Here is an 18,380-nt window from a genome sequence, read left to right as displayed (position 1 = left end):
TAATGTTAATGCTGCAGCATAAAGACATGAACTGATGAGTTTGGTACGGAGTAACTCCAGTGGCTTGCACAGACCCCTGACCTTAACTTGTCCAACATCAGGGTCTGGCCTCACAAATACTCTTGGCTTAATTGGCATAATTTCCCATAGACATTCTGTGAAATCTTGTGGAAAGCCTTGCCGGAAATATATGCAAAACATTTAGCTCAATACATAAATTGAACAGAGTGACATCATGGGGCAATGTAGAGGGAACTGTTTTTTGTTTGTTTTATTTGGTATTAATTATATTAGTTAGTGTTCTTCATTAAAAACTGGCTAAATCGAGAACATTAGGTTTTTGATACAAGTAACCTACTTGAGACACTACCTTTGTGGTTTAATTAAAGCTTTAACTCCAAGGCTATTCCTTTCATATTTTCATACTGTAACATGCAAAAACATCATTGCACACACAAGTGTGTGTTATAAGATAGAGACCCTGAGAAAGCAAGACAAATATGATCTCCTTAAATATTGGCAGTAATAATCAAAGAAGAAGAACATGAATATGAAAACTACCATTAAAGTAAATTTAGCTATGAAATTACATTTATAATGACAGCCCATTTCTGTATTTTTAAATACATGCATTAACTATTTTATGTGAAAATGCGCGTTACATTTACATCAAAGTATTTTCAAAAGCTTTAATATCACATATGTCAAAGTCCCATTAAAATGATTTCAATTGATCTGAAACTCTGCAATGAATACCAACATCCCAGAATAGATGGCAAAGCACAGGCTAAAGCTATACCTATTTACTAACTAATCCATCCATGTTATGTCAGATTTAATAAAAATTATTTTTTGGCTTTGCTTCTTCTGTTATAGATCTCATCATAAACTAAACAGGGTTAATTTAGGACAAAAAACATTTTTCTTACCTTGTCTTTTTGCAAGTTTGATGTTTTTATTTGCCTAAAAAAATAAAAGTATGTGTTTAATTGAATGCAAATGAATATTTTTTGTATATGCAATGCATATATTTATGACATGGATTTGTAAAACCACTCCTCATGTTTTAATGCACAAATGCCAATTCATAATTTAATAATTAGGCACTTTGAGTAATATCATACACAGTATATGTCTTTATCAGCTGGAAACATTTACAAAACATTCTAAAATACTAAAGTTAGCATGCATACGCCTCAGTCACACTTATTTATTCTAAAAAAAAATTAGCCTATAAGATTCTGCCATTATATTGTACGATCCAGAAACTGATGTGATCCTCTGATAAACTGCACTCAGGACGATACTTTTATTTGCAATTCATCATAATCTATATGTTTGTTATAATGCAATTTTAATGGCTTACATTTAGTTTTAATTTACATGCACCAAACATTTGTTTTGTGACCATCTACTGTTTCTTGAGTTGAAAGAAAATATGTAGATAAATCATTGAAACCAAAAATATTGCTTACTGAATAAGATCCTAGTCCTCGCTACATGGAAGCCTCCTGGAGATTGCAAGAATGTATAATTTCTACATACGCAAAATAGCTCACACCGTGGACCAATATTAATGCCTCAAAAGGTATCCAACAGCCCAACATAAGCCATATATTTTATTTTTGTCAATACTTGGCTTCAGGAACGGGTGTCTGAGTTCCGTTTAGGTACCATCAGTTGAAGTCCAGTTTGAAACTTCTTCAGGAGATTGTTCAGAACTCACTTAAGAGGCATTTTTGGTCTGATTAAGAACAATTCAAGTTTCAATGCATTGCAGTGGTTGACAGTAGTTGATTTATAGGAGCATGATTAAGGCAGAGAGAAGCGTGTTTTTACTAAAGGTTCATTTAGGAGTTTGCTAGGGTCCCTGTCCCATTACTACATGAGGAAGGGGGTAACCCCAAAAAGATAAATCAGGTAAGGCTATGCCTTAAAAAAAGCCACTGTTCTAAAGGGCCCTGATCCATCTGAACGCGTCATAGACAAATAGATGCTTCAGGATTCTGCAGCAGATATCCCACATAAGCAGGTACGTTTTCCAGCACACTGCTTTACGTAACACCTACTCACCACCTAACTATACCAATCGGAGGGGGGAATGGTAATAGTTCCCTTTTAAACAACTTATTTGTTATTTACATTGTCATGCCAAGAACTGACTTATTGAAAGAAAAGATCAATGTGTAATACTCATCTCCACAAATGTATACTTGGCATTAATATACTAATGTAAGGCCAAGTGAAAACTCTGAGATATGATTTTATTACTCAGTAAAAAGGGAATTCTCACATTATCTTAAACAGATTCACATATAATGTCCCTCAGCAAGGAGAGCATTGCATCCACCTATGAAACACGGTAACATAGTAATTTAGGTTCAAAAACACATGTGTCCATCAAGTTCAACCTTGCTGTTGATCTAGAAGAAATCCCAAACCCTTATTGAATGGGTTTCCAATTGAGCCTGAAAAAAGGGGAAACATTCCTACTTAATTCCAAATGGCAGTCTGGTATCTCACTGGATCGACGCATAAACATAATATTTAAAAGATCAATGATTGCCATAATTACAACTTTTATTGTTAGTTAAAATCAAGATTTAAGAGATGAGATCACTTCTCTGCTTTTTGGTTAAGATCAAGTGAGTACCTGTGAGAGAGAGGGCAAGCTTGGTACCTCTGGCCTTAAGGCTCGGAAAGCCTCAAACCTTGAGGTTGTTTCAGAGCCCCAGACAAGGTCCATGCTCTGGGCACGTCACTATAGAAGTGTACCTGTTTGACACATCGGTAAGTACACCATACACCTCTGGACCTTTTTATTGTCATCTGTCTCTAGCCCCTTTTTTTTGCCTTTTGCCCTCCTGATGCACTTGTTATGTTTGTTTTTACACGTTGCATGTGTGACTATTTAGTTGCTTTTTATTTAAGAATGTTATTGAAATCACTGGAAACTGACCACAGTGTAGCCGAGCCCCTGAAGATCTGGCTATTTGGTGCAGGCTCTCCTGCAAACCATGGGGCCAGGGAGGAAAGAAAGGCGTCATATGTTTTGGGGAGCGTGACCTCCAAAGTTCAAGACTAATGGATCTGGTTCCCATTGTGGCACACAGAACACTTTGGCACTTGTTCCACTTTGCTTTTTTTCTTCACATTGAACATTTGGGCTTCAATCAAAAAATATCTATTGCAGACTGAATATAAAATCAGTTCTTTGGGGTACTATTTAGTACTTTGCGTTTCCAAAGAAAGATGAGAGCTAATATGTAATTTTTAGATTACATGCAAATTCAATGAGAAAGCCATCAAACCTTGTTAAACACTGAAAGCAAATTTTACTCGAAGCATGAAACTCCCTGGATATTTTAAAGAGACTCGTGAGATTACAAGCTGATTTAAATATTTTTAAACTGTAGCAAATAAAACACGATGTAATAGTTTAGCAAGCATGAATTTTATATGTACCTATTTTCCTATAGAGCCTATAAGCCTGGTATTATGAAAATTATAACTACGGCACAGTCCACATAATACTTCAATAATTATTTTTAAATTGCTATGCAAAATTCAATTGATTTTTTTGTTTAAATCATCTGCATGCGTTCCTAATGGTTGAATTAAATAGAAGTACTTTGATATTATAACACGCAACATATTTCTGTAAATTAGAACCTTTTCAGTTTTGTTTGTATCCCTTTATAATGTAATTACTAAATGGTTCCTACTATGCTAATAGTTGCCATATCACTCCATGCATTATCTTGCCTCCTGCCAAACTTTAAACTATAAGATGGGCTTAAAATGGGATACAGTGTGGAAGTGACATTTATTGGATGTGTAATTCTAACCTATACAAGCCAAGCAGATGAAGGATTTCTACCACTGTCTTCCACATGGGAAATTGAGATAGTGTTACAGTCTACATTTTGGGGTATCTAAGATGCCATACATTAGGAAATCCAAACCTCCACCTTTTTCAACAACGTTACATGAAAAAAGGTCATGTCATGTTTTATAACACCCATGTTTTATGACACGCAATTATGCGTTGTAAAAGAATACAAACTCTATCCTTTATATTGAGGAATGTCACACTAACGGTAACGGCATTCTTTAATCCTTTGATACCACATTTAGGGCAAAAAATGCACCGAACAACTTTATATAATAGCAAAAAACACATAATATTTAGTTCCTCCCAGCTATCCCAATTTGCCACTCTATCCTGCTGTCCTGTCACGTTCTGCCTCCGTCTTACTTTGGGGGTCAGAAGTAGAGCTCAGTGAGACAGCAGGATTTGAGGAAACCTGAGAAGGCATACTGTGCATGTGCAGAACTACGTGCATGTACAGTAGCGCCAACTCCCAAGCTCTGCCACCAGGCGACGACGAAGTTGGGAGGTATGAATCAGGGGCTGTGTTGTAATGTAAATATCATAAAACAATTATATGAATAGTCATGATCTAGTTTTACACAGATGAAGAAATTATCCAGAGAGAAGATTTACCTTACCTCTGGCCTCCATCTATGAATCATTAAAGATTTTTTTTTTTTTTTTTTTTTTTTATACACTCATATATAATACATACACAAATACTTTCACAACAAATTAATACATACATGAAATATCCAAATCATCCAGATTTGACCTATACTTTTGGATAAATTCAGTTATACGTGGCGTGCATGTTACTCTTCGGACAACCGGTTTGCTGCTGCTTATATTGTTATGGCATTTAAGGAGCTAAGCGTTATAGCGTTAAGTAGCAAGATTCAGCTTTTGATCAAAGGCTGACACACATATAAAGCTGATGATTCTGTTCTATGTGCTTTTGAAGATAATTTTACAAAAGTGGTGTAAGTCTAAACCCATCACAGAAAAGTGGATGGGGAATGCATTATATCTGATAAAACTGTCACTTTACCACCAAGAATCACAAGAAAAATGTGAAATACACTTTTACCGTCACCCCATCCAAAAGACCCTAAAACACTTTTTTTCCAGTTATCTATTTTGTCTTCCCATCAAGATGTAAGTCACGTACAAACACCATAAATCTCTGCTCTCTAAAAATCATGTTGAATGTTTTTGTTCCTTCAACAACCACGTTTCCCACAGCAGCAGGGTGTTATCACTTTTACAAGATGTAGGTATAATGGTAACATTTTACATAAAAATTTAAATTAAATATATTGGCAGCAGGGTCTAATATTAATATATATTGGCAGCAGGGTCTAATATTAAAGAATGAAAAATAATTGTCAGTTCAGCTGTTACATTTCAATCACGGTCTTTACTTCAAAGAGATAAGTACATATTATGTAGTTAAAAATGCATCTCTAATGCATACATATATACACTATATATATTATATATACACACACACACACACACGGGATCTCTCCGGGTAAGCACCACTTCTCCAGTTCTCTTTCCATTTAAATGGGGGTGTTTCCTGCTGACGTCAGCAGAAAGGCCCCCCCGACATCTATAATTGCCCCTCCCTACTTTGGTCCCCGTCTCCCCATGTGCCCCCCTAAATGCAAAAGCTGGATACACCACTGTACAGCAAATCAGTGGCTAAATGTTTCAGATCACAGAGAAGGGGGAAACACAGCTGCAGGGCTGCAGATTCTGCCTCGGGTATATCTATTGTTACTTATTTTGCATTAATATGCATTATTTTGTTACAGAGGCTGTCAGGAACCGTAAACTGTCTCTTTAAGCACATGAACCAGGGAAGAGTGAGGCTGGAGAATAAAAAAGGGGAATAAAAAAGGGAGTGAATGGTTGGAGAGGGCTAAGTAGGCTATTCAGTAAAGTCAGCTTACTTGTGGCATCTAGATGTTAGGAAATGCTTCAGGGGAATTTAAGTTAGCACTGGAAAAAACGTTTAAACACTATAACCCGAGATCTTTGAGTGCAAAGATTCAAAATCCGTTAATCACCCGTAAAGAGACTCCCTATGTGGGATTGATGTAATGTCTTAGCTGTAGGAAATATAGTAGTCCCCATGCATAAAAACATAGAATGTGATAGATAACTATTCAGCCCATTTTTCCTACTGTAAAGGCTCAAACCTTAATCTGCCCTCGATCCTGTCTTAGATTCAGGGGAGCCATATGTATATCCCAAGCACCCCGTCCCATCCCACAAGGTATAAAACTCTACCGCTTCTGCTTTTATATTTTATTATGTCTTTACATTGTTTAAATGTTCGGTGTTTCTACACCCTTATTAGAAATGATAGCTAGATGTGCAAAGCAATACCCTTTCTTCACAATGTAATTCTACTTTTTTTGCCTATTCGTTTTTCTTTACTATGAGAACATTTAAGAAAACAATTTCAATTGTGTTGTTTTTTTTTGTTATTTCCTTATTATAATGTATTTTTCCTTGGCTACCTGAAAATGGTACTTTAAATATATCTTACAAAACGTTCTCTCTTAAACATATAGCATGTACTACCAAAGAAAGAAACATAGCAGTGAACCTGAAGTTTATTTTAAAAAGAAAAACATTGTCCTAGTTTAAACCACTCTGGAGCGAAGCTGTCAAGGACTCAGTACAAAAATTAGACCTGCTATGCAGAGTTGCGAATGAACAACACAATACTGATTAAAGAGCAATACGGTATTGCGATTGAGAGACACTACGTATATAAAAAGGCAAAACAAGCAACGGTCTCTACAGAGCAATCTACTTGTAAAACATACTATGTTGCTGGTGAAGTTTAAGAAATAATCCAGAAGCTGTAGAGATTCGAGGACCAGGCATGCAGGCACAAATGGCCATGGACTAGCATATAGGGGTCTGCGGCTCAAACACAGTAACCACAGTAGCCAAGTAGCTAGAGGGATCCAACAGGAAAGTAGTAAATTGGGACATGCTATGAAGTGATTTGCAATTACTGAAACAGAGGAGATCTAGTAGCAGATCATGTAGAGGATACACTTAAAAAGTAGCGTATGCTAGAGTTGTCATTCTGCTTTCAACTCGCTTCACCATTCAATAAAAACGACAAACATCGAGCGGTTTCTCTAGCAAGAAGAACAGATATGGCCCTGCATAATTCAATAAGCGGGGAGACTTTGGATACATCTCCCTGATCTTATTATGTATTATAGGGCAAAAGCTCTCCTATTGCAGAAGTGTACTACGGCTGAGCTTCAAGAAATTGCAATCACAACTATCCCTTTAGTGTCCCCTCTATCTTTTCTGGAACTAGCATTGAAAGATCCAGAGGTTTGTAATGTCTATTGGGTTTAAGTAATGTTCTATTGGTTACTTAAAGGTTATTGCTAAAGATTTACAGTGAAGGAAAACATTATTTGATCCCCTGCTGATTTTGTATGTTTGCCCATTGACAAAGACATGATCAGTCTATAATTTTAATGGTATGTTTATTTGAACAGTGAGAGACAAAAACAAAACAAATCCAGAATAAAACGCATTTCAAAAAAATTATAAATTGATTTAGTATTTGACCCCTTTGCAAAACATGACTTGGTGCTTGGTGGGAAAACCCTTGTTGGCAATCACAGAGGTCAGACGTTTCTTGTAGTTAGCCACCAGGTTTGCACACATCTCAGGAGAGATTTTGTCCCACTCCTCTTTGCAGATCCTCTCCAAGTCATTAAGACTTCGAGACTGACATTTGGCAACTCGAACCTTCAGCTCCTTCCACAGATTTTCTATGGGATTAAGGTCTGGAGACTGGCTAAGCCACTCCAGGACCTTAATGTGCTTCGTCTTGAGCCACTCTTTTGTTGCCTTGGCCGTGTGTTTTGGGTCATTGTCCTGCTGGAATACCCATCCAGGACTAATTTTCAATGCCCTGGTGGAGGTTCTCACTCAAGATTTGACAGTACATGTCCCCATCCATCATCCTTTGATGCAAGGAAGTTGTCCTGTCCCCTTAGCAGAAAAACACGCCCAAAGCAAAATGTTTCCACCTCCATGTTTGACAATGGAGATGGTGTTTTTGGGGTCAAAGACAGCATTCCTCATCCTCCAAACATGGCGAGTTGAGTTGTTGCCAATTAGGTAGATTTTGGTCTCATCTGGCCAAAACACTTTCACCCAGTTCTCCTCCGGATCATTCAGATGTTCACTGGCAAACTTCAGATGGGCCTGTACATGTGCTTTCTTGAGCAGGGGGACCTTGCAGGTTCTGCAGGATTTCAGTCTTCATGGCATAGTTTGTTACCAATTGTTTTCTTGCTGACTATGGTCCCAGCTGCCTTGAGATCATTGACAAGATCCTCCAGTGTACTTCTGGGCCGATTCCTCACCGTTCCCATGATCATTGAAACCACAAGGTGAGATCTTGCATGGACCCCCAGTCCGAGGGAGATTGACAGTTATTTTGTGTTTTTTTTCTGTTTTTGAATAATAACTGTTGTCACCTTCTCGCCAAGCTGCTTGGTGATGGTCTTGTAGCCCATTCCAGCCTTGTGTAGGTCTACCATCTTGTCCCCGACATCCTTGGACAGCTCTTTGGTCTTGGCAATGGTTGAGAGTTGGGAATCTGATTGATTGCTTCTGTGGACAGTTGTCTTTTATACAGGTAACAAGCCGAGATTAGGAGCACTACCTTTAAGAGAGTGCTCCTAAACTCAGCTTGTTACCTGTATAAAAGACACCTGGGAGCCAGACATCTTGCTGATTGATAGGAGATCAAATACTTATTTCACTAATTAAAATGCAAATCAATTTATAAAACGTATTTGAAATGCCTTTTTCAGGATTTATTCTGTTATTCTGTCTCTCACTATTCCAATAAACCTACCATTAAAATTATAGACTGTTCATGTCTTTGTCAGTGAGCAAACGTACAAAATCATCAGGGGATCAAATATTTTTTCCTGCCATACAGTGGCAGTACGATTGGGATTGGGTAAAGCTGCTTTCTGGACAAGAAGACGCTACGGCAAAACAAAGGGTTAACAGAGGAACCCTCCCCCTACCCATAAAGCCAGACTCACCCTTAACGAATCAGTTTCTTCTTGTCCCGTTACAGGGATGGATGGTTCCTACGGCTGGGGATGTTTCCCTGAAGATCGTCAGTCTGGTGAGGCGCACGGGTTGCTGCCTGGGGGTCTTTATCCTCCGATTGCTCCCCGGGTGGTGAGCAGAGCGAGGTCCCCTCCGTAGTGTTTGACTTACAGAGGGGTTTGGACGGATCAAACTTTATTCTTCCGGCTGTGCGCAGTGAGTGGAACGTACGCCCGGGTGGGGTTGCGTTCCACTTGCTCTGAGTGTGCTACCCCTCTTCCTGACGGATGCAGGAAAAAGATGTGTAATGCCTGCGCGGCAGAGCAACTTTCTAAAGAAAAGCAGAAAGACTTGCAATCCTTCCTGGGATGGTTCCAGGAAAACCTAGCGCAGACCTTTGAGGCTTTTCAGGTTTCTGCAGCTCAAGCCCAGTCAAAGGTTTCGAGTAGGTCCTCCCACAAAACGCAAAAGATCTCGGTCATTTTCCAGATCAGAGCTATCATCTGGTGAAATCTCTCAGTCCTCAAGATCTACAACTTTGTTCAGTTCAGAGGAGGAGGCCATTTTTCCTCCCCAAGAACTTCGGAAATTCACCAAAGAGGTGACTCGTATTGTATCGGACGAAGAGAACGGAAATACCCGGGGAAGAGGGCATTTTAAACACCTTTTCAGGCTCCAGAGTGATGAGCGTTGGGATGAGCCCCCCCAAGGTTAACGTCCAAATAGCTCAACTGTCGGAAAAAAAAAAAAACATTCCCATTGGAGGAGTCTCCAGCCTTAAAGACTCGATGGATAGGAGAACTGAAACTTCCTGCAGGCGTATATTCCAAGCATCAGGTGCCCAATGCAAAGCTGCTGTAGTCAGTGCAGCGGTCTCCATGGCTCAAAGCTATTGGTTACAGGCCTTGGAAGAGTGCTTACCGGACGATCAAGACTCCGCAATTTCTCAACTACTTAAGAATTTGAGATTGTCCAATAGTCTTTTTACGGATTCATCTCAGGAAATGGTGAAGATTTCAGCTCTCAATATGGGCTTATCCTCTGTGGCCCGCAGAGCTTTATGGTTACGATCCTGGCGGATACGGCCTCTAAGGCATCACTCTGTGATTTACCCTTTGAAAGGAATAAATTGTTCGGAGCTCCGTTGGACGACTTGATTAAACAAATGTCTGACACTAAGAGGGCTCTTCCTCAGGATAAAATGTTCCAGATGGACTAGAAGGTATCCCTTCCAGATCGCAGAATTTTCGGAGTTCCTTTGGAGACCGAAAATTCTGACAAAGTAGGGGGAAGGCTGCAGCGGTTCGCTCATGCTTGGGAACAGCCTACGCGCAAGTGGATTCGGAATATCATTTCAGAGGGATACAAGATCAGTTTTTCGTCACTTCCCAGAAGTCAGTTCCTGATTTCCTCATACCCATCCCAATAAAAAAAAAAAAAAAAAAAAAAAAAAAAAAAAAATCGGCACTTCATTTGGCTTGCCGGTCTCTCCTTTCAAATGGAGCCAGAGAGGGTTCAGGCTTCACTACACTTCCAAGGAGTGTATTCCAGACTCTTCCTAGTCCCAAAACCGGACGGATCCTTTCGCCCCGTTTTGGATCTAAAGAAAGTGAACAGCTGCATACCGTATCGCCACTTCCGGATGGAGAATTTATCTTCGGTCGCCCAGTTGCTTCAGCAAGGAGACGTCATGGCAACCTTGGACCTGAAGGACGCATACCTTCACGTCCCAATTGCACAGTCTTCCAGAAGATTTCTGAGGTTTGCAATCCGAATTCGTGGAGTCATTCATCATTTCCAATTCAAGGCACTCTTGTTTGGTCTATCCTCAGCCCCAAGAATCTTCACAAAGATTTTGTGTCCGTTGACTGCATTGCTGCGGGAAAAGGGGATTTACATAGTTCCCTACCTCGACGACTGGCTCATCAAGGCCGAGTCTCCAAGGAAACTCCCGGCAGACCTTGCCACCACGATGCATTTTCTGGAAAATCACGGCTGGATTATCAACCTCAGAAGTCCAACCTCATCCCTTCCACCAGGATCCAGTTCCTTGGCTTAGGAGCGGATTCAATATCTCAACAATTTTTTCTACCGTCATCAAAAATCAAGAAGATCAAAAAGGAGATCAGGTCCCTTCAATTACACCCAGGAAAGCCATGAGCATCCTTGGTCTCCTTACGGCATCCATCCCGGCAGTCAAGTGGGCAAGAGCTCAACTGCGGCCCCTTCAATGGGATATTCTACGGAATTGGTCAAGACGAGAAGAAGACCTGGATCTAGATGTTACGATCGCAAGTCAAGTCTTATCCCACCTTACCTGGTGGAGGACGCCTTCAAATCTTTCCAGAGGCCTTTCTCTTCGTTCCCCCAAATGGGTAATACTTACCACGGATGCTTCCGGCATCGGATGGGGCGCCCATTTAAATTGTCTCTTCCGACAAGGCGTATGGTCTCCAGCAGATTCGCGTCGTTCATCCAATTTTCGGGAATTAAAAGCGGTTCTTCTTGCCCTCGTAGCCTTCAGAACCCCGTTGGATACATAAACAGGCAAGGGGGTACTCGGGTAAGGAGCCTTCAGGTTCTGTGCTCTGTTCTGATGAGTTGGGCCCAGCAGCATCTGGAAGACATATCGGCTACACACATAAGAGGATGCGACAATACAATTGCGGACGATCTCAGCAGGCTAAGATGGTCACAAGCAGAGTGGTCTTTAACCAAGGGGACCTTCGCCTCCCTGGTGTCAAGATTTGGCCTCCCGGAGATAGATCTGATGGTGTCCAGAAGCAATAGGAAAGTTCCAATTTTTGCCTCTCTCAACAGGCAAGATTCTCCAGATTTCCTGGACGGTCTGTCCATGAAGTGGGATTTCCGTCTGGCTTATGTTTTTCCTCCGGTCGCATTGATTCCCCGCGTCCTCCAGAAGATCCGTTCAGACAGAGCGCGGGTCTTAGCCGTCATCCCATATTGGCCAAACCGCAGCTGGTTCTCCCTCCTAAAACAACTAAGTCTAACATGTTGGGAACTGCCTACTTCAGATCACTTGCTGGATGATAGGGCTCCACATCAGCTCCAGATGTTCAAGTTGACGGCCTGGCTACTGCAAGGATGATTCTCCGGGGTCAAGGTGTTGAGGATGATTTATCTGACTTGCTGTTAAAATCAGTTAGAGGCTCTACTTCAAAGATTTATTTTCAGATCTGGAAGAAGTTCCTTCTCTGGTATGCCTCAAGGGACTTTTCGTTTTTTGCTCCTACAGTCAACTCCATTTTGTGTTTTTGAAGGATGGATTTTCCGCGGGCCTCAGTGTCTCTACCCTTAAAGGTCAGGTTTCGGCCCTTAGTCATTTGCTGGTCAGACGATTTTTTAAGGCCATCACCATTCAGTGTCCGCCAAGGAGGGCTCACTTTCCAGCTTGGGATCTTACGGTGGTTCTTCACGCTCTCTGCTCGCCTCCGTTTGAACCCTTCGAGGAAGTTCCGTTGAAGATCTTATGGTTTAAGACTGTATTTTTGGTGGCCATTACTTCTGCCAAACGTGTGGGAGAAATCCAAGCCCTTTCTTCCTCGGAGAAGTTTATCCATCAGGATAAAGTTGTTCTCCACCTTCAGCCTTCCTTTCTGCCGAAGGTCTTATCCAAATCTGCTATAAAATCAACCTCTGGTTCTTCCATCATTTTTTCCCATCTCCCTCCTCTCCGGAAGAAGTCAAATGGCACATGTTAAGAGAGCCCTTGAGTTATATATTTCTAGGACTGCCTCCATCCGTTCCACTGACCAATTGTTCATTTCTTGGTCTGGTCGTTCGGCAGGGAAAGCTGCCACAAAGGCTTCCCTAGCAAGATGGATTACGGGAACTATTCGTATGGGCTATCAAGTCTCTGACGTTCCTCTTTTGTCTCCTGTCACAGCCCACTCCACCAGGGCTGTGTCTGCTTCATGGGCTGAGAAGGCTTCTGCTTCACCAGAAGATATTTGCAAAGCGGCTACGTGGTCATCATTCAATACCTTCGTTAGTCACTACCGGCTAGACGTCTTCTCATCCTCTGCAGCGGATTTCGGGCGTAAGGTGCTCCAGGCGGTTGTTACCTAGGAGTTGGTTGCCCTCCCATTCTTTAGGGATCTTGGTACATCCCGATCGTACTGCCACTGTATGGCAGGAAAAATGGAAATTTTTTACTCACCGTAAATTCCTTTTTCCTTAATACAGTGGCAGTACGGATTTCCCTCCCTAAATAAATTATTTTTTTGCATTCAGTTTTGGTGTGCTTGTTATTTACGGATTCGTTCAGGGTGAGTCTGGCTTTATGTGTAGGGGGGAGGGTTCCTATGTTAACCCTTTGTTTTGCCAGAGCATCTTCTTGTCCAGGAAGAGGCTTTACCCAATCCCGATCGTACTGCCACTGTATTAAGGAAAAAGGAATTTACGGTGAGTAAAAAATTTCCATTCTTTCCTTCACTGTATGCTATTATACTTGCCAACCCCTTTTGGTTTTTGACAACACACCATAAACACAAAAATGTCAATTTTTGGCCATTTAAAAATGTTGAGTTTACCAAAGTCATTTTAACGAGGGAGTTTAACAAAGTAGAGGAGCAGAATACATTTCAACGTAGTCAGAACCAAAGGTCTATTTAAAAATTCAAGGGTCAATGTAAACAAAGTACAATATGTCTTCACTGAGATAGTGTGGGACAAGAAGAATCGACTTCTGTCATAGGGGCAGTTTAGTGTCCCTGATACCTCCCTTATTTACAAACGAAACATCATGAAATGTTAAAGGGGATACTCAGCTATGCATTAAAGTGCATATACCAGCTGGAGTGCCCCTTTATTACAGGGAAGGCATTTAAGAATGAATTAAAGACACGCAAAGCTATCCCGAACACAACACAAGGACAAGAAAGTAGAAAATGAGCAGCATATATGCGTCAAATGGGTCTGTGTTAAATTATATTCTAATAAAATAAAAAAAAATAAAAAAAACGGGACTAAATATACTTTAAGTGCAGTAGATTATTATAATGTATATTTCACATTTGCAACTCTTATTAGCTAACTTTCTGAACAGAAAATACTTCGATTATTTATATAGCATACTGACATTAATATTACAATTTACAAAAATACTTAATGACTATATTAAAATTTGACACAACAAAATTAAAAAATTTAAAAAGGGTTTCTTAGAGGAAAAATATCCACACTGAGTAGGATTTTAACTATAATGGCGAAAGCAATACAGATGAATTTATTTCATGTTACTAGAAAATTGGCATAAATGAAAGTTTAAATGCCATTCTGATTTGTAATGTAATGAGTGGTAGAACGCGTAATCACCATGCCCTGAAATGTCATAACAGTTAGCAAAGCAGTGATCTGATTCTTGTTTGGCATGGGAGATTTTTATGTACAGTATCTACTTGAACTTTTGAGAAAGGCGTCCAAAATGATTTTGAAAAAAAAAAAAAAAAAAGCATGGTCTATAAAACTGCTTAGGTTATTAACACAGTCGTTAGAAAGCTGCAGCAAAGTCATCTTTTACATAATAAGATCTTAAATATTTTCTGCCGTTAATTGAAGTCAATGCGGAGCAGAGAGTGTGCGGATGTGTGAAACACTATGCAGAACTGCTAAGCCTCCCCGTTCTAAGCACTACCATTTTTGCCCATCCAGTGGCATGGATAGGGTTCAAATCTGAATGCAATGCTACCTGACAATAAGATGTAGCCAGCAGCAATTTAAACCATAGCCCCTAAGCGAAATACTGCTAGTCTTTCAGAAAGACAAACTGTATTTATTTTACTGATCCCTATAGAAATCATATCCCTTTCAAAGATGTGCACAGTAAAACATCTGTAAAGCTCTGTTTAAAGTTGAAGGACTGTGTGGCATCCAAGTTTTCTAGACTGGGCTGACAAGCATCAATTTAAACATTTACTTTGGTTTTACACACTGTATACTACAGATATATTGTATGTTTTATGGGTTGGATCATTGTTTTACATTAATATAGACCATACATTCTGACCCCCCCCACACTTCTTTTGTTTATATTTCTTAGATTTCCAGCCCCATCAAAGAAGTCGATGATCGATCTGTAATGTAATTTTTTTTATAAAATCTAATACTTTATTTACTTATGTGTCTGAGAAATTGATTTATACATTCAATAGCACAGATCATATAGATATGTTATTATGAAAAAAAAGCATCTCTCATACAAACAGCGATGCTCTGCATACCATAAACCCAGAACAATGCAATAAAAAAAGAATTAAAAGAAATTACCAAAATGTGAGTTAATGGTGAACCATTACTGGTATGGGGGGGGGGGGACAAACAAAAAAAAAAAAAAAAACAAAAAAAAAACAAACAAAAAAAAAAACAACCAATGTTCTCCCAGAATTAACTTAATTATTAACATAACATTTTGAAAAGGTACAATGGGGTTGATATAAATTGTCTACAATTTGAAATAAGGATTTTGCTTATATACTTATACTTGAGTGTAACATCATAAATCAATAGATGTCAAAACCAGTGGAAAGCCGTTTAGCACATATGAGGCTGTGTGATATAAAATGAGTCATCCATCATTATGTGGCCACACCAGATACGGTCCACAAAGGATGAAACACATTCGGCTCAACGTGCATAATCTACACAGAAGCGCTTTCTGTCTCTAATTCCATTGGAACTCGCACATATCGCATTCTACTTTGATTCTGAATCTATACATTTCGATCACTCACATAATTTGCTAAGAATCTAGGGAAGTCTTGGGTGTTTTCTGCAGTTTAGCTTCATTAAATGTGGAGGCAAATGTTAATGGTAACCATGGGAGCTGGTATTTAATCCATTCATGTATAACCAGACTAAAAAAAAAATACAAACCTTAGAAATGATTATAGGAAAGCTTCCCTATGATTATCTTGCACTGTATACATATATAGTGTATTAAAATTAAAAACATTTTTTTTTAGTCTTATACGATACCATAACAATGCTGTTGAGAAACTACAAACCATTTACAAAGTATTGCAATATTCATACACAACAGACACGTTCAATAAACCAGACATTTTTCATTTAAAAATATAGATTCTTAAATCTCTGATGTATGACTTATCTAAAATGTGTTTGTTAAATATGCTACAAACAGACAATATTCTTTACAACATTTGATTTTTATCGTTGTCATTGTATATTGTTGCTCTATGCGATTAAAGAACAACTCAAAGACCCCTAAGGTTTCTTATTTCCTTACCCTCAGGGGTACACCGGGGAAGAATGATTTTTAAAATTTGAAACTTTCCTGCGGATTACAATTCTATCTGTTGCCTGGTGGTCCAAGTCAATAACTGGCAAGTAGGACAATTTCTTAGCATACGGGGAACTGATTCACATTTCTTTTTCTGATTAACAGGCCTGTACAGTATTAGAAAAGAAGCTGATTTTGGAGGCACTATCACCAAAAGATACTGTTTGAGGGTAATAGCAGAATCCAAATCACACCAAACAATTGATTCCACACAGCAAATTACTGATATTTGATTTTCTGAAGACAGCCGAGAGGATATCTAGATAGGAAACAGAGATGGCACATATAGATCTGCAGTATAGTATGACAGACTAAAGGATAAAGATATGTGAATTTGGTTATAAATTGTGTAAAGATACAGTATAATGTGAATATCTCGAATGCACTGGAACTGAGCATGGTGCATGTCCATGTTAATTACCCAATAACATCACAACGCCATGAGTGGGGTTGAAAAGGTCACAGCTGATTTATTTACTTAACCTAGTCATTGCCACCCATACTAAACCAAAACTAGATGTGCTAACAAGGCAATGACTACCATACACTCCAATAAATAACAAATAATTAAATTGAATCGATAAATACAGAAAAACTCCCCTAAGCTTACCAAAGTACCCTAGTACCACCAACACACAGGACATACTCAAATGCAAACCTGGTGGAGCTTGGAACCTTGGGTTTGGACATTTATTAAAAACAAGGTTTGCACACAAGAGTTTCTGAAAGGCAAGCCATTATAGCTTACAAAAAGAGGTGTGAAACGTTAAATTGCTGAGGGAGACTGTTATGGATAAAATGCCTATTTCTATTGTTTATTGCTTTAAATATATCAAAACGGCTGCTAAGCTTTTCCTTGCTTGAAAAGAACAAAAGATATATCTAAGATGGCGCCTCCGCCGGGACTACGCCCTAGATGATGACACCCAGGTCCTGGAGGAAGACCACCCCTATATGAGAATAACCAATCCTCAGCTTTTTAGTACATTTTGCACACGACGCTACACTCACTGCCTATATAAACCTATGCAAGCCACAAAACTAAAGAGAAGTTTTTACTACTGAGCTGCTGTTCAGTGTGGTTCTTCTCGCGAGTGCATGCACTGGTCGTAAACTATAAGGACGGGGGCAGATATCAGTAAGGTACTTCTTTGGTACCAATCCAAAACAAGACTATTCTGCACTAAGTGGTTTCTTCTCTCATGCTTTATATGGATGTTTTTAAGGAGTCCACAGACCATGAATAGAAGTTTTGCTGTATTTTTTTTCTAATTCTTAATACCTTCTAGCACACACTATTAAAATAAGCTTAACATAAAGTATCTAATCTTTTATTGACCATTAATTCCAACATTTTTTATTTTAATTTTGTGAGACAAATTTGACTGCTAAGAAGAAATTATACTCATTGGGGAAATTCTACAGCCTTAATATTCATTCTCAACAATTAGCAACAGAAGGTCTGCTATAAAGAGAAGTAACATCTGTGAACTTAAAAACTAAAAGCTAATTTTATTATATTGTAAGAACACGAGTACAAAAAGGTATGCACTACTTAAAGAAGTCACTTAACTGTTTTCATAATCTTAGCCTAATAAGAAACATAAGGTATCATAATTAAAATTATGTTATCAGGCTAGAAGAATACCAGGTTATTAGGTACAGCACAGGCATTGGTCTACTTTGAACTGTTATTTTCATGTAGTATCACTGACTTAGATATGTAACTGTCTGCCTTATAAAACCATACCTGGGAACTCTCTGGGTTTGACCCGGAGATTGCCGGGTGAAGCACCGCTTCTCTGGGTCAAGACCTGAATCCTCCGGGTTGCAACAGCGGGGTCTTGAAACGCCCCTCTCCCCGCCCATTTTTCTTTTAAATGGGGGGCATTTCTTGCTGCCATCACCGAGAACGCCCCTGACGTCAGCGGGAACGGGCAGATGTAGCAAGACAGAAAGTACATTGGCATCTACACTTGCTCAAGACAAAGCTGCTCTTTTATTTTGGATTTGCTTGCAAAATATGAGCTCTCTATTTTCATCAAGATCCAGTATAAAATG

At 39.3% G+C, this 18,380-nt stretch overlaps 1 protein-coding gene across 1 annotated transcript in view; it reads right to left on the bottom strand.

Annotated features, from left to right (window-relative positions):
- Positions 1 to 2,746, bottom strand: part of FSTL4 (follistatin like 4) — a 154,846-nt gene extending 152,100 nt beyond the window's left edge. The window contains exons 1-2 of the mRNA XM_053463642.1: positions 2,654 to 2,746; positions 930 to 963 (exon numbers count right to left, since the gene is read on the bottom strand). Of these exons, the coding sequence (XP_053319617.1) occupies positions 930 to 963; positions 2,654 to 2,746 (127 nt within the window). The remainder of the gene's footprint in view (positions 1 to 929; positions 964 to 2,653) is intronic.
- Between the last annotated feature and the right edge of the window lie 15,634 nt (positions 2,747 to 18,380).

The sequence above is a fragment of the Spea bombifrons genome, chromosome 4 (assembly GCF_027358695.1).
Source record: "Spea bombifrons isolate aSpeBom1 chromosome 4, aSpeBom1.2.pri, whole genome shotgun sequence".
Taxonomy (NCBI): Eukaryota; Metazoa; Chordata; class Amphibia; order Anura; family Pelobatidae; genus Spea; species Spea bombifrons.
Note: the sequence above shows the minus strand (reverse complement) of the source record. Positions and strands in the feature narration are given on the sequence as shown.